Source organism: Numenius arquata, chromosome 10 (genome assembly GCF_964106895.1).
Source record: "Numenius arquata chromosome 10, bNumArq3.hap1.1, whole genome shotgun sequence".
In the NCBI taxonomy this organism is placed as follows: Eukaryota; Metazoa; Chordata; class Aves; order Charadriiformes; family Scolopacidae; genus Numenius; species Numenius arquata.
The window spans coordinates 23,811,982-23,826,726 of record NC_133585.1 but is presented as its reverse complement, the minus strand read 5'-3'; the positions used below and the strand labels follow the sequence as shown (position 1 = coordinate 23,826,726).

General features: G+C 41.3%; 1 protein-coding gene across 5 annotated transcripts in view; it reads left to right on the top strand.

The window, feature by feature from the left end:
• The window catches only part of MAPK10 (mitogen-activated protein kinase 10), a 178,617-nt gene extending 164,301 nt beyond the window's left edge, over positions 1 to 14,316 (top strand). For 4 of the 5 annotated variants that reach the window (XM_074155185.1, XM_074155187.1, XM_074155186.1 and 1 more), the window contains 3 exons: positions 6,269 to 6,332; positions 6,953 to 7,030; positions 14,174 to 14,316. In XM_074155185.1, the coding sequence (XP_074011286.1) occupies positions 6,269 to 6,332; positions 6,953 to 7,030; positions 14,174 to 14,316 (285 nt within the window). The remainder of the gene's footprint in view (positions 1 to 6,268; positions 6,333 to 6,952; positions 7,031 to 14,173) is intronic. The other variant, XM_074155188.1, reaches the window with a different exon arrangement.
• Positions 14,317 to 14,745: the final 429 nt, after the last annotated feature.

The window sequence follows — 14,745 nt, the reverse complement described above, 5'->3', positions numbered from 1 at the left end:
TTTGGCTTGAGGTGCCTGATCTCCAGTCTAATTCCTTCCATATTGTTGGCGTTAGAAATAATTTTGAATGGGAGTAATACCTACTTATTGGTATCAAAGTCACATTCTTATAGAAGACTGTAGCTGCTGCATATTCGTCTCCTTAATTTTTCAATTATTATGTTATTTGATAAAAAAATAACCAAGTATTTTTTAGTCAAAAAGATTTGCTTGCACAGTTCTGGAAGGTGCTATCTTAGAAGAATTTTTGCTGTTTAGGAGCAATTGTTTAGGACTTAATCTTGCACATTTTTTTTTTTTCCACCTATAAATGATTTAGGAATCACTTTGTTTTGGAACCTTTTAAATATCCGTGTAATCTCATATTGGTTACTACTTGGGAACAGTATTGTTCCATTCCAGGGGAACAAATCTAGGAGGAAAATTTGCTGTCAATTATTATCTGATGTTTTCTGTTTCTGGTAACTGGTTTCCAAATTCATCTTAGATTGTACTGTACCTGTAGTTATTGCTTGTTATCTGACATATGCCATCCACTAGAAGAGAGATTTCTTAGAATACTGAAAGATCAGATGTTAAAAATATTCCTTTCAAGCATTTCTCTACGTTGACAGAATTTTACAACAGTGATAGATTTTGTGGGGTGTCCTGGTTAGGGTTAATTCTCCCCAGGCTCCAGCAGGGACACAGGTATCCGTTCCCATGGGAGCCATGCCCGGGGGTACCCGGGAGCTGCCAGGGGAGGGGGCAGGAGGTTGGGAAGTTGCAGCTGGGAGCGGGCTGGGGCATCCTGGGTGCGGTGGGCGAGCGCTGGTATCGCAATTGTGTTTGTACATTCCTCTGCCAGTGTTACTGTTTTGTTGTTCCCTTTGCTGTTCTGTTAAACTGCCTTTGCCCCAACCCACGGGTTTTGCCTTTTTCTGCCGATTCTCCCCTCACGGCCGGGGGAGAGCGGGGGGCGCTGGGCGAGATGCTGAGAGAGCGGCTCCCACCCGGTTCTTTGTTGCTCTCTGAGGCCAAACCACAACATGGGGTTTTATTCACTGTAACTCACACTGCTTTCATTACTGGTTTTATTTTCGTAGGATTTATATTTCACCGGGGTAACTCTGCATCTCGGACCACCCGCAAGGGGCTGAGTTGTGAATCATCATTCATTTTTGTGTGCATGTTACCTTTTATTAATCTGATGCCGTTTCCTACAACGCTTATGAAGAGAGGTTGGTTTGAGGTTCTCAGTCCGAGGCCTTGTCCAGGATAGAGACTGCCGCTGTATTGTCTTGTATAGCCTGTATAAACTATGACCAGCTGTTAAATACAATCTGTTCCAACAAATTTAAAGTTTCATAGTTTGTCATAAAAAAAAAAAAAAATTAAATCACCAATTTCTTATTTTACCTGTGGGTGCTGAGCATCCAAGATGTGCTTCTGGAGAGCTCTGTGACCTTGGCAAACAACACTTCAAAGAAGGTGTCACCTTCACTACGTGTGACACTTCATGGCAAAATCAAGGCTGTCAGACTGTGTGTCTTTTCTGGTGTTCTTTTCTCTTGCTCAGCCCTGTATGTATAGATGTTGTATCTAAAGTCCTTGGTGATCTGCCACAGAGATTTTTTTTTGTAGCAATCAGTTATTGGGTTTGGTTTTCTGCTTAGAGGTTGATGGTGCACGTCTGTTGTCTCAGAAAAGAAGCCTGCAGCTCTGCTTTGTACACAAGCACGGGTATTTCCTCTAGTCAGCAACATCTATCCACTTATAGCTGATTAATTATGGAAGTTGAACATAGTTTCTGCAGCAATCCTTGTTGATGTCGGTGAGAAGCAGTGGTTAAAGAAGAGGCATTTCTTTTCTTTTTCTTTTCCAAACCAAATTAAATCTTTTCCCATCTTGCTGTTGTACATATCTGCAAGCTGCTCAGTCACCTGCGTGTAGCCAAGTAATCTTGACTCCTGCTGCATGGTATCCTCACAGTCCAGCTGGGCAGAAACAGCTCAGGCCACGGTTTCTTTGATGCACACTATGTGTGGAGTTTGCCAAAAGGCTCTGCAAAGAGTGCAAGGAACAAATGGGCACAGAGGCATCTCTTCTTCCATATCCACAGTTGAGATCATGTCCACCCCACTGCGGAGATCCTGGGCAACACAGGGAGAAATCCAAGGCCATTGACACTTTCCTCTCTAGATAAAGAGACTTCAGGTTTCTGGTGACAGCACACTGGTGTACTTTGGCTTGCACTGCAAAAATAAATGTATAGATTGTATCAGTAACACAATCTAGGTTGTAGCAAAACACAAAGGAATTTTTATATGCAGATATTATGAGAATCTAAGCCATTTAGCAAATTGTTTAACCTCACACCATTAATTTTTACAGCCTCCATTGCCTTTGGTATTCGTATATCGCTAATTCTGTCACTGCCTTGTGTGCTGCTCCACTACTGCTCAACTACTGTTCTTGACCCTGCAATTCTGGGAACAGATGCAGAATCATGCCTTGCTCCTGCCAGGCTTTCTAAAAACAGCTCATCCCAAGGTCTTCTCTGTGCTGGCACTAGCGCTGCAGAGGCAGGGACATAGATGGATTTATTCGACTGTGAGCTCCAGCCCGTTCCCTTTGCTTTCTAGCAGTAGCACACAAACCGATCCACCTTGCTGTTAGAATACATCAATCTCAACGTAGGTTTTGCTTTTCTCCCTAGTGAAAAGCTTTTTCTCCCTAGATACTAGAAAGGTATTTAACAAACCCAGTAGTTTCCTGATGCTTATCTCACCACATGAAAAAAGCTGTCTTTTGGGGGATGTTTTATTGTTTGGTTTGTTTTCTTTGGGTATTTTTAGCAAAAGATCTGTGTGGGTTTTTTCTGTTTGGGGGGGGGGGGGGGTGGTGGTAATATTTATTATACTCAATGAATGTTAAATTTAATGCAAAAATATTTTAAAAATCAATTTGTAAGATGTAAAAGCCAAGAGCCACTGAAACAGCAAGGAGTTATTTTAATATATGCGAGAAAAATGCAGTTCATTCCTTCTCTTCCACATCCAAAAATAGATTCTATTCTTTGTTGTTGTTGCCAATGCAATTGCTTACAAATCAATCCGATTTGAGGAGAAAATGGCTGCCTTAAACTGAAGCTAGATGCTGCCACCCATAGGCTTGAGCCACACTCTGCTTTGATTTAATGCTAGTTTAACTATTTTTTTCTTCTGAAATCTGTACAAACTATGTAACTTTCAGTTGGGATGTGCTGTATGAAGGATTTATAACAATGTCTATAATATTGCAGCTGCATCCCCAGAGAAAACTGATAATTGTGAACTGGGACCTTTTTTTAAGGCATTTAAGTTAGGCAGGAAAGTCATTTGTCAGCCAACCTTTGCACCAAGATTGAAATCCAGTGCCCAGGAGGACCCAGGTATGGCAGCTGCTCTGTACGCTCCATTGCTGTGACATTGTGTTAAAAACCTCTGTTCCTACCTCTAATTTTAGAAACTGGTTAAAAAAAACCCAAACCAAACAAGTTAGCAGAAAATAGGTGGTTGGCCTGGAGGGGGTTATCTAGGTTGATAACAATGTATTAAGCTTTGTGGTTATCATTAAGATTAATGAGGATTGTGGGAAAATAAATTAATTCCTGAAACTGTTGCAGCACTCTCAGCTCAGCTCTGTGCCCAAAATCCACAAAAATATGTCATGAGGACTCATTTCCTTATCTCAGGGAATTTAGATAGGAAAGCTTCACTTCCCCTGAGGCTGGCCTGGCCTAAGGGAGCGCCATTCGCCTGTGTTCTGTGCAGGTTTCAGAGGTTATCGATCCTGCCTGTGTGAGGAGGAGGGATTTATTCATGTCATTATCATGCTGAATATTTGTTACCCTTGGCTCTCGCCTTTCTGCTGACAGCCATGTTTTATAGCTCTGGGTTCTGCTAGCTCACAAATAAAGGTTTGCAATATGAACTCTGGCACAGCAACCCAACACTGTGCAGGGGCGGTTTCTGGCATCCCGTGCGGTGTGAAATACACAGTTCGGTTGCTCTCCCTTGATTGTCTTCATAGCAAAACTGGAGTTCGGTAACAAATTGGATTATTCTGGTCTCCGTCCCTGGAAAATGTCTTTGTTTCCAGAATGTGTTAATCTAGGAAATAATTACTGCTGCTTTTCTTGTAGCCTGTTAGCCAATTATGCCTGCTTAAGTCATAGCTGAAATAAATTAGAAGAAACATAAGTCAAAGATTTTGTGGTTGTATGAACTGAGGACAGAAATGTACATCTGATCACTTGTTCCTTTTGATTCTGTAATTTGCATTTGGGAATTGAAGTAGTGAAGGAATCTATCCTCTTATTTCTGGCCGGGGGACAAATACCCTTTTTTTTCTACAGAAGGTGTAAAAATAGTGTTTACACTTTGTAGGAGCAATTTTATCTACAGCCTGTGCTTTTTGTAAGCCCCTCCCAGAAGCTTTTAGAAAGAAAGGTACTTGCAGGGTATTCTTGTCCAACTTGGTTGACCTGCTTTCCTTCTGACAGAGCAGCAGTGTGCCTGTTGCTGTGATTCAGACTGCATCTCAGCCAAACGCCTCCCCTACCGCTACCATACAAGCCACGAGCCAGCTGTGTAGTGGAGCTGACAGCCCCTGTAAGTCTCCTGTAAATTCTTAGACCCCCAGGGTGTCCTTGTCTTTGCTAGCTCTCTCCGCTTTTCCTCGGTAGGGGATGCTGGCTGAGTGGCCGAGCAGTGGTCCAGCAGGTTCAGCTAGAGTGGAACTTGCTGACTGCATCCCGCTGCTCAGTGGAGAGCTTCACCTCCACTCTTCTGTAGCATTCAGCTCCCTGAGATCACAATCAGCAGAAAAATGGAGCGCCCGCCCCACAGAGACTGCATTGATTTTACTTGAATTTATCTTCAGGACTGACTGGAAGGGACTGAGAAGGGTTGTTATGTTGACTAAGAAAACAGCTGCGTTCATTTTGGACTCAGACTTCTTCTGTGGTTGTGTCCTACTTCGCTACATCAGCAAAACCTCAGGTACTCCTGCTGAGGGTTGGCATTCACTTTAACTCATGGCACGTGTTTCAGGTTCTGTCTTGGCACTTTTTCAGGTATGAGACTTGGCAATCCAGGCTTCACCTAATTCCCTTATCTTTAGCACTGATACAAGTGTCACTCTGCAGGAACATCTCCTGTTTTCAGTGGACCTGTCCAGTTCATCTATCATATAATTGTCCTGGTCCATATTATGTCACTGAGCTATTACTTTCTCAGTTGTATCTGTAGCATGCAAATAGCTTAATGGACTGATGGTGTTTAGAGTCCAGAGAGCAAATTCCCAGCTTTTTAGTGAAACAGAAAACAGCTCAGTAAATGTGCATTTATTAGTAGGATATTTTAAAAGGTAAGCAATGGCTGAGTGCCCAAGGTGAAAATTAGAGGAAATACTTAGGAATGATAAAAGTCTCATAGGTCTTGTTTCCATCTTCATGAGACACTCTTACCTCAGATGCTGAAGCTTCTTGGTAGACGGAAGGAGAGAGTCCTCTGCCTTACTTGGATGCTGTATTTGGCAGCTAACATCAGGACAGACAATGAACACATGGCTTAGTTCCCTAATGAAAGCAGGTATTCAGGCTCTCAGAAACTCCAGTTGCCTTTGTCTCAGTAACTTCCAGGATCTGCTGTTTCTGTGGCATTCCCATTAACTAAAAAAAATACAGTAAAAGAAAAACAACAAACAAACAAACAAACAAAGCAAAGTTACTTAAAAATATGTATACTGGAAAGCTTGGGAATTTGGGACATGGACGAGAAATTCTGGCAGGGAGATTTACTTTAAAATTACAGTTACTCTGAGACGTTTGTATAGCAGCGAGTATGATGTCTAAAGGGCAACTTAAAAATTCATATAGTAATATTACTACTAATTAATCAGGATTGGTATTTGTCTGGTACTCTGACAGTACTTTCTCTGCCAGTGCAAACAATCTGTGTGCGGAGTTTCTGAGCTCAGTATAAGCACAGTGGCATTTTTGACCTGGGTTCTATTTCAACTGCAATTATGCCTCTTGTTTAAAAGAGGAAAAGGAAGATATATATTGATTTCTTCTACATTGTTGAATTCCAGAAGTGCTAATCTCAAATGTGTTTCATGTGGTTTTGCATGTACAGGATGGATAACAAAGAAGGAGAAGAGAATTTATCTTTACTTAAATAATTACTCCTAATTATTTACCATATAACAGACAATTGACTAAATAGTTGTTTCTCTCCTGCAGCCTCCTCCTCAGATATACGATAAACAGCTGGATGAAAGGGAACATACAATCGAGGAATGGAAAGGTAATCGCAGTTTGGAATTACATGGGAAAGGATATTTCAGTGGCAAAACGGGCACGTCCCACCACCAATTGGGACATCTGTGTAAAAACAAAAGAATTTCTTTGTCATGAAGAACTGACAAAACCAAAAATTCCTTTGACACAAAGAATTAACGCTAGCCCTACAAACTGCTGCTTTGGTAGTGAAAATATAAGCAATGTCCTGAGGACTACCATTATCTACACAGGTAAGTGTTAGCCCAGGAGGCGCAGATTCCAGTGCTTCATTGAAATCTAAGGATATCATCTGGAGAACAGGACATTGCTCAGTAGGACAATGCATCCAAATTTTACCCACAGTGAAAAGCACTGTATTACTGTGCCGCTTCATTTCTAGATAATGCAGCATTAAACAATTCACGTGTTCTAATTTAACCCCATTTGTCTCAATTCAGCTCCAAAAAGAGATGAGAGGAGAGGAGGGAAATGGGAGAGAGAGGTCTTAGGCGAGTAGAGCTGTCAGGCTTGTGAAGACAAGGTAGGGCAGGCGGAGGGAGCCCATGGGAGGGCTCATGGTGGTTGTTTTGTTCCCAATCACACCCACGGGTTCCTGTGTGTAACTGCTGCAATTCTCTCTTCCAGAACTCATCTACAAAGAAGTAATGAATTCTGAAGAAAAGACTAAAAATGGTGTAGTAAAAGGACAGCCTTCTCCTTCAGGTACTCAGCCCCATTGAATAATTTTGATGTGTTTTCTGTGCTGACAAAAAGAAAACGGAGATAGCTGAAGCACTTGGGCTACACTTGCAGCTATGTAGCCCAAGTTAAAAGGTTTTTATGAAATTCAGTGCTTCTAATAGGTTGACCATGATTAATTGCGCTCCAGTGTCACGTCGATACTTAAAAATCAGTCTGCTTGCTATTTGAGATATAGGTGTCCTGGTATTTTCTGTAGAAAGATCTGTGGTTACAGACTATTCCTGTGGGCGAGGAGGTTCATCTCACACTATTATTATTATACTGCTTATGGATGTATAACTGAACTAATACTCGGCCAGCTGATATAATAGAAATTGGTGATGTTAGTATTTATTCATCTGTTGGACACGTGACATTGCACACACACACACACACATCCCCCAGGTGAGCATCTGGTACCTACTCTGGTAGTTCATCCTTTCAGAAGTCTGATAACATTAGAACAGCTTACTGACAAACTTGGTTGACACTTGGATGAGAAGGGAAAGTTGTCTTCAAACACAGATTCTTAAAGTACTGTCACAAAAAAGTCACAACTAAGTTTTATTTGAGGAAAATTCACATCAGCAGTCTTTCCACAGAAATGCAAAGTGTGACTGCCAGTACACAGAAATATATATTTGTGAAGAGACACTTTCACTGGCAGACTTTGAAGTGTCTGGATTTTGAGCACAGTGTTCCAGTAGCATTTACGGGTAAAACTACCTACCTCTTGCAGAGCCTTTTCTCAAAGTAAAATAATTCAGTGCTTTCTGCATATTTTCAGAGATAGTTTTGTTTTGGTTTTTTTTTTTGAATTCTCATTTTTCACTTGCTTCTGAGCTAACTTAAGGCTAGAACAAGAATGCATCATTAGTAACTGATAGGACAAGGGGAAACGTGGCAACAGTGGAGGAAGTTAATAAAGTGCTTGGTGGTAATAATTAGAGCAGTAGAACTGCATCTGGATTTTGACATCGATTAAGCAAGGTATTGAAAACAATCCATTGTGTTCTTGCCAAGTAGCAAACGAAGTATAGGACTTGCAAATTTAATTTACCAAACTACTGTTTGGTAAATCAGTAAAAAAATCTGGGCCCCTGACAAGTATGCAATAAATCCTCATTCTTAAATCTCTGTCCCCTATAGAATGATGGTTGCAGCCTGATTTACCATCAACAAACATGGTAGTTGCTGGTTTCAGGAATTAACTACCCAGGGATTTCTTTATGTATTTCACGTTCTGTTTTTCCTCTGTGGAAGGTTTTTATTGTTTATCTAAAACACATCCGAACACACAAAATTGCCATTTCTTACTTGTCTTTCTTTTGCCATTCCCCTTTGACTGTTTTTGGATTGTTAGGCACAAAGTATTATAGCAACTATTAAAAAATTGCTTTGAGATCAGCATGGTTTATGTTTTTCATCACTTTTTGCACCTGACTAAGTTTCTTTCAACTGAATGAAATACCGAAAGAATGAGGTAAAACGAGTCACCAGTTCTGAGCATAAGGGAAATGAGGGAGACTGCACACACATCGATCACTGGTCAGTGCTCTTGGCAAGAATTCAGAAGGCGTCCTATCTGTAATCACAGCAAGCAAGCTGGAGATGAGTTTCTGTGATCCATTGATCCGAGCTTTTGGGGAGACAGCTGCAATCGACAGCGTCAAGGGTAATAGTTGCCCATCGATAGTGCACACTACTTGGAGTGCCTGTGTATCAGGCTGTCAGTCACTTAGTCCTGTGGCCTGTGAGGAATTAGTTAATACAGCAACATACAAGCTTGAAATGTGGGGCTTGGGGGGGACCTCAAGTCCCCCTTGTGCTCGTGTCCAATGAACAAAATGAGCTGTGTCTAAAACAGTTCCCAACAGGTACTTCTGCTGCCTGTTCCACAAAACCTCTGTAGGCTACTTGTTTACTTTCAAAAATCTTTTTGCGTTGTCACGCCTGAATCTTTTTTTTGCTGCAGTTTAACTCTGTTATTTCTTGTCCTGCCTCCAGAGGACATGGAGAACAGTTTCCTGCATTTTTCTTTCTGGCAGCTTTTAGCTCATTATCACATCCCTAATCAGTCTGCCCTCCCTTGAACTTCACTACCTGCATCTTTCAGTCTTTCAGACTTACAGCTTTTCTCTACACTTTATCTAGCTGATTTCTGTCTTTCAGAGATCACAGTGTACAAACCAATCTGCTTCAGGCACTAGCAGCGCTGAACAGAGTAGAAAGATTTGCGTGTAGGTGTGCTTATATGTGTGATGTAAATATCTAAGCGACATGTGCAAACAACATATGCATGTCTGCATGCACACATAAACATTGAATTTAATCTTAGATTAGTTCTTGTTTTTCTATTCTCTCTATCTTACACAATTGCTAAATCATTCTGTTTTATTTATAAATTCAGATGTGGTACCTCTTGCTGACATGCTCTCTATTCAATGGGTCTATACCATGTCATTACTTGGCCGGGAGAATAAAAGTGCGTACAATAAAATGTTTTCTCAGCGGAACTCAGTCACAACACCACATGTGAGAAACAGCCATTACATTTAATCAACCTTCAGGATTGCTGACTAATTCACACCCACACGAAGATATATACCTTTCATACACCTATATCCTCTCCAAAATACACATATACATGTGTGATAGCCATATATATGTATGTGCATCTTCTGTTGAGGTCTCCTTACGGGTTCCACAGAAGATGTATTATTTATTTTAAATTACTCTCTTTACCAAGAAGTGCAGTAGAACTTTTCACTAGCAGTCTTAGGCTCTCCTGCTCTGTCATTTCTGAAGCAGAGCAGCAAAGGATATAAACTGTTTTATGCAAAGGTATGGGAGGAGTTTACCAATACCATTTTCATTTGGTTAATGCATTAAAAAATGTGTTTCTGACTGGTATTATAAAACAGCAGGTATTTTCATTAAATAACAGATTTAATACAAGGTTGTAGATTATTTAGAATTAATCATAGAATGGTTTAGGTCGGAAGGGACCATTGAGTTCCAACTCCCTGCCATGGGCAGAGACACCTCCCACTAGAGCAGGTTGCTCAAAGCCCCATCCAGCTCTTCCTGGAGCCTTCTCTTCTCCAGGCTGAACAACCCTCAGCCTGTCTTCATAGGAGAGGTGCTCCAGCCCTCTGATCATCTTCATGGCCCTCCTCTGGACTCACTCCAACAGGCCCATGTCCTTGTTATGTTGGGACTCCAGAGCTGGACGCAGTATTCCAGATGGGGTCTCAATCCATTCTCCGTCCAGCCTGTATTCATGCTTGGGATTGCCCTGACCTTGTACTTGGCCTTGTTGAACTTCATAAGGTTCACATGGGCTGCCTCTTGAGCCTGTCCAGGTCCCTCTAGATGACATCCCTTCCCTCCAGCATGTCAACTGCACCACACAGCTTGATGTCATCAGCAAACTTGCTGAGGGTGCACTCAATCCCATTGTCCATGTTGCTGACAAAGATGTTAAACAGCACCGGTCGCAGTACTGATCCCTGGGGAACACCATCGTCACTGCTTACCACTTCGACATCGAGCCATTGATTGCAATTCTTTGAGTGTGACCATCCAGCCAGTTCCTTACCTACTGAGGGGTCCATCCATCAAATCCATGTGTCTCCAATTTAGAGATCAGGATGTTGTGCAGGACACTGTAGGTAGATGATATCAGTTGCTCTTCTCTTATCCACCAGTGCTGTAACCCTATCGTAGAAGGCCACCAAATTTGTCAAGCTCGATTTGTCCCTGGTGAAGCCATGTTGGCTGTCACCAATCACCACCTTATTTTCCATGTGCCTTAGCAGAGATTCCAGGAGGATCTGCTTCATGATCTTGCCGCACACAGAGGTGAGACTGACCACCCTGGAGTCCCCCAGGTCTTTCTTTTTTCCCTTTTTAAAAATGGGAGTTATGTTTCTCCTTTTCCAGTTGTCGGGAACTTAAGTTCTGTTCAAATTAAATAACCTTGCTGCTATTTGCAGATTTCCTCTGCTCTGACACTGCATACCATCTAACTTCCTCTCACACTCTCTCCAACCGGCTTGTCATTTCTGGATACTGAGTATAGTAAATAGAGCTCATCTCAGTGCAGCTTATTCTTCACAGTCCCCTTTCTTGCTGAAAATTGCTCTTTTATTATTCCCTTCCTGTCTTTTTGTTGCTGTCTGATTTGGTCAGTTTTGTTGCTATCACCCAAGAACTACGGGATGCCTTTAGTAGCCCTCTTGTGTCATGTGCAGAGCCTAAAATCAACAGCTGATGGACCTGCCAAGCTAATGCCAAGAGTTACTAATGGCATCATTTATAAGAAGCTGAGCAAATCCCCAAGACAAACACAAGGTGTTTTCTGGAAACAGCTGCAGTTCTCCTTTGTTTTTCCCTCCCTACACCTCTACCACTTCACAGCTGAAGTCTTAAAGGCACTTCCATAGGCGCTAATTAAATAGGGCTCCACAGGAGCCCTCTGAGGAAGGAATCCTTGCTTTACAGCAGAGAAGCTGATGCGTGGCTTAAAAGAGTAGCTGTCAAGTCAATGGCAGAGCCAGGAACAGGTCCCAGGAGCATTTTTTTCACCTGCTCTAACCTTTTGCTCTTTTTCCTCAAGCCTGCAGCCAGTGAGAAGCTTCCTGCCAACAAGCATATTCATAAATGGGTCCCTTTTTCTCTTTTCAATGCGCAGCTGTCATTTCTGCACTGTTTCACCTGGCACCCATCCCCTCAGGATCAAGCTGTTGTAGCACCTGGCAGGTGCCAAAATGATAGCAAATAGCAAATGAAGCATTACCTACTGAGTAGGAGAGCTTGTGGCTGGGTTTCCAAGCATTGCTGCATAAGCGCTGCTTTATTCTTTCGTTCTGTCATTTATGTTCAGTGTGGCTTCCTTTGGTTTTGTGAGTATTTTGTGAGTCTGGGTGCTTTGGGGCTGCAGCAGTAGCTATCAGGTCTGTGTGTCGTGTCACATGGAATTGTGCTGAAAGCTAGGAATAAGCATAAAAATGCGCTTTCCAGAAACTTAGGAGCTGAGTTGGTACTTGCTGAAATGAACATAGCAGAGTTTATTGAATTCAGTGGTGCTAAAGCAGACAGAGCATCAAATCAAAGCAGACAAAATCTTCACCTATACAATTTCTGCAGGTATTTTTGCAGTTATTTTGTGTAGCTAAGTCAATCGCATGTTCGTCAAAGCAAGCTGCACAGCAACAGTTTGATCAAAAGTCAACTGAACATACTGGAATTCTTTCCATTTGATTCCTGGGACAGTATCCATGACTTAATGGTAGGCTTCTGTCCAGCACTGTAAACATTTAGAAAAGTAATATATTGTTTAGTCATTAATATCATTAAATTCAGTCATATTTTGACTATTTCTAAATGCATTTATTTTGAGCGGTTAGTATTTTCATAAAATGCCACATGGTTTAATAACAGGTAAACATGAAGTAACAGTATTGTGCTGGGTGATTACTGATCAATAGGAATGAGGTACATGTAAATAACCCTTAGAAAAACAGATCTTCTGTCAGAAAAGAAGGATGATTGCTGTCTGCAGTCACCAGTGAGACATCATTGAGATTGCTCTGTCTTTTCACAGCCTTTACAAAAGTAACTATTTTATTTTCCAAATGTTATCAGGAGAGTAAACTAATTCAAAGGTTCTTCTGGTGCCAGAATATCTTTGTACTACTGCAACAGCAGAAAGCAGCTCCCATCCAGAGCCCTGAATGTATCTGTCTCTGTTATGTACGTATTTATGGTAGATGCCTATAAAGGGAAGAAAAAGTTGAGGAAAATAGAAGAGTGGTTGGAAGTATGGTACGGTGACTTGTTTTCTCGAAGTACTGTTTTTATTGCAAACTGGAAAGTGACAGAAATCCTCTCCTTTTGTCCATAGCATCATATATTTTGCCTAGACTCTATAGATGGCTATTAATTTCTGTATTAAGATTATAAGAATTTAGTAATTCTACTAGGTGTGGGTTTTTAGGTGTGTTCTCTTGCTTTTCAAGGCAATAGATGTTAATTTCTGTACATTTTGAGAAAATGAGTCAGCTGAGAAAACTTTTTGGCCATAAGGATGAAACAGCATCTATCTGCAGAACAAAGATCTGAGTGTCAGGGTGATTAGCTATGACTTCCAGCTGTGCAATATTATACAAAATCACACATTTTATTGTCATGAATATTTAATGAAAATTAACTCCCAAACTGAAGACAGTGTTAATTTTGGTAGAAAGAGGACAACAAAACACTGCCTCAAAGTTCAGTGGAAAAAAATACTAATCAAACTGTTTGCTACTTTGAGAACTTAAGTATGAGTTGAGATTAATGGGCAGAGTGACAGTCGAGCAGTCATAGGTGCACGATAAATACATTCTTCTCGTGGCTCTGTACTTTTCACACATTCATCTGCATTTATAGGACAGATAATGCCTGATAATATTCAGGGATGTGAAAAATGTTCAGTCACATTAACGATAATCTCATGAAAGTACTTTCTTCGTTTCACAAAGTCAAAGGGATTTTTTGGATAATACCTGGTACTATCATCATTTTACAGAGGGCAGGTAAATTAGGATGCACAAAAATACTATCAGAACTGAAATCCTGGGCTTAGTCTACCTAGTCCTTAACTAAGAGGAAGAAACCAGCCTTGCCTCCCACGTAGCCATCTTCTCTCCATTGCCACTAGGTGATTTGATGCCACCCATTCTACTAAACGATCTACAAGGAAACTGGGATTTTATGAGAGAGTTTGGAGGATTGGGTTGCTTTTTTTAATCATCTTTTTGGTGCCTGTGTGATCCTAGCAGACATCTGATCATCGGGTGTTTTCTAACTCTAAGGCTGGAAAGAAGTGCAGTGATAGACCCAACATGAGCTCTACCTCTTCGAAACAGACTGTTGAGGGACAGAATTTCCTGGTAAAATATTTAATATTATCTAATGCCTAAAGTTGTATGGCCCATTTTCTGCTAATGTTTGCCATTGCTTAAAACGGTCTGTGTACTTAAATGTCTGTTGTTTAAAAAGCAATCATTTGCTTTTTAAAATGTGAGAAGTTTGGGGGTTTCAGGTTTAATCACGTTGGTGTTTGTTTTCGTAGCACAGGTGCAGCAGTGAACAGCAGTGAAAGCCTCCCCCCATCCTCATCTGTCAATGACATCTCATCCATGTCCACGGATCAAACACTGGCGTCTGACACGGACAGCAGCCTGGAAGCTTCTGCGGGACCCCTCGGTTGTTGCAGGTGACTAGCCGCCTGCCTGCGAAACCCAGCGTTCTTCAGAGGATGATGTAATTTAGGAGTAAAAATTAACAGGAGTTAAGAGATGAAAAGGAAGAGAAACAAAATACAAAGATTTAAACAAAACAAACAAACACAAACAAAACAAAAGTCTTTTCAGCCTGCTTCTCCTACAGAGTTATGTAATGCAGCTAAGCTCAAGTGTATATTTAACTTATAGTTGCTCTGCTTTGGTCTTTTTCCAATGACGCTTACTGGAGGGAAAAAAAAGGAACTCAAAAATCCTTTTTTTTAACCTCTCCCTATAAGATGTAAAATTAACGGCTGCAAAACCAGCAACCTGCAACTGTCCTTTCCACACTGGCATGACAAGGTGTGCAGTAGCCACTCTCAAGCATACAAGTGTGTATCTGCCTTCACCCTCTGTTCCGTCATC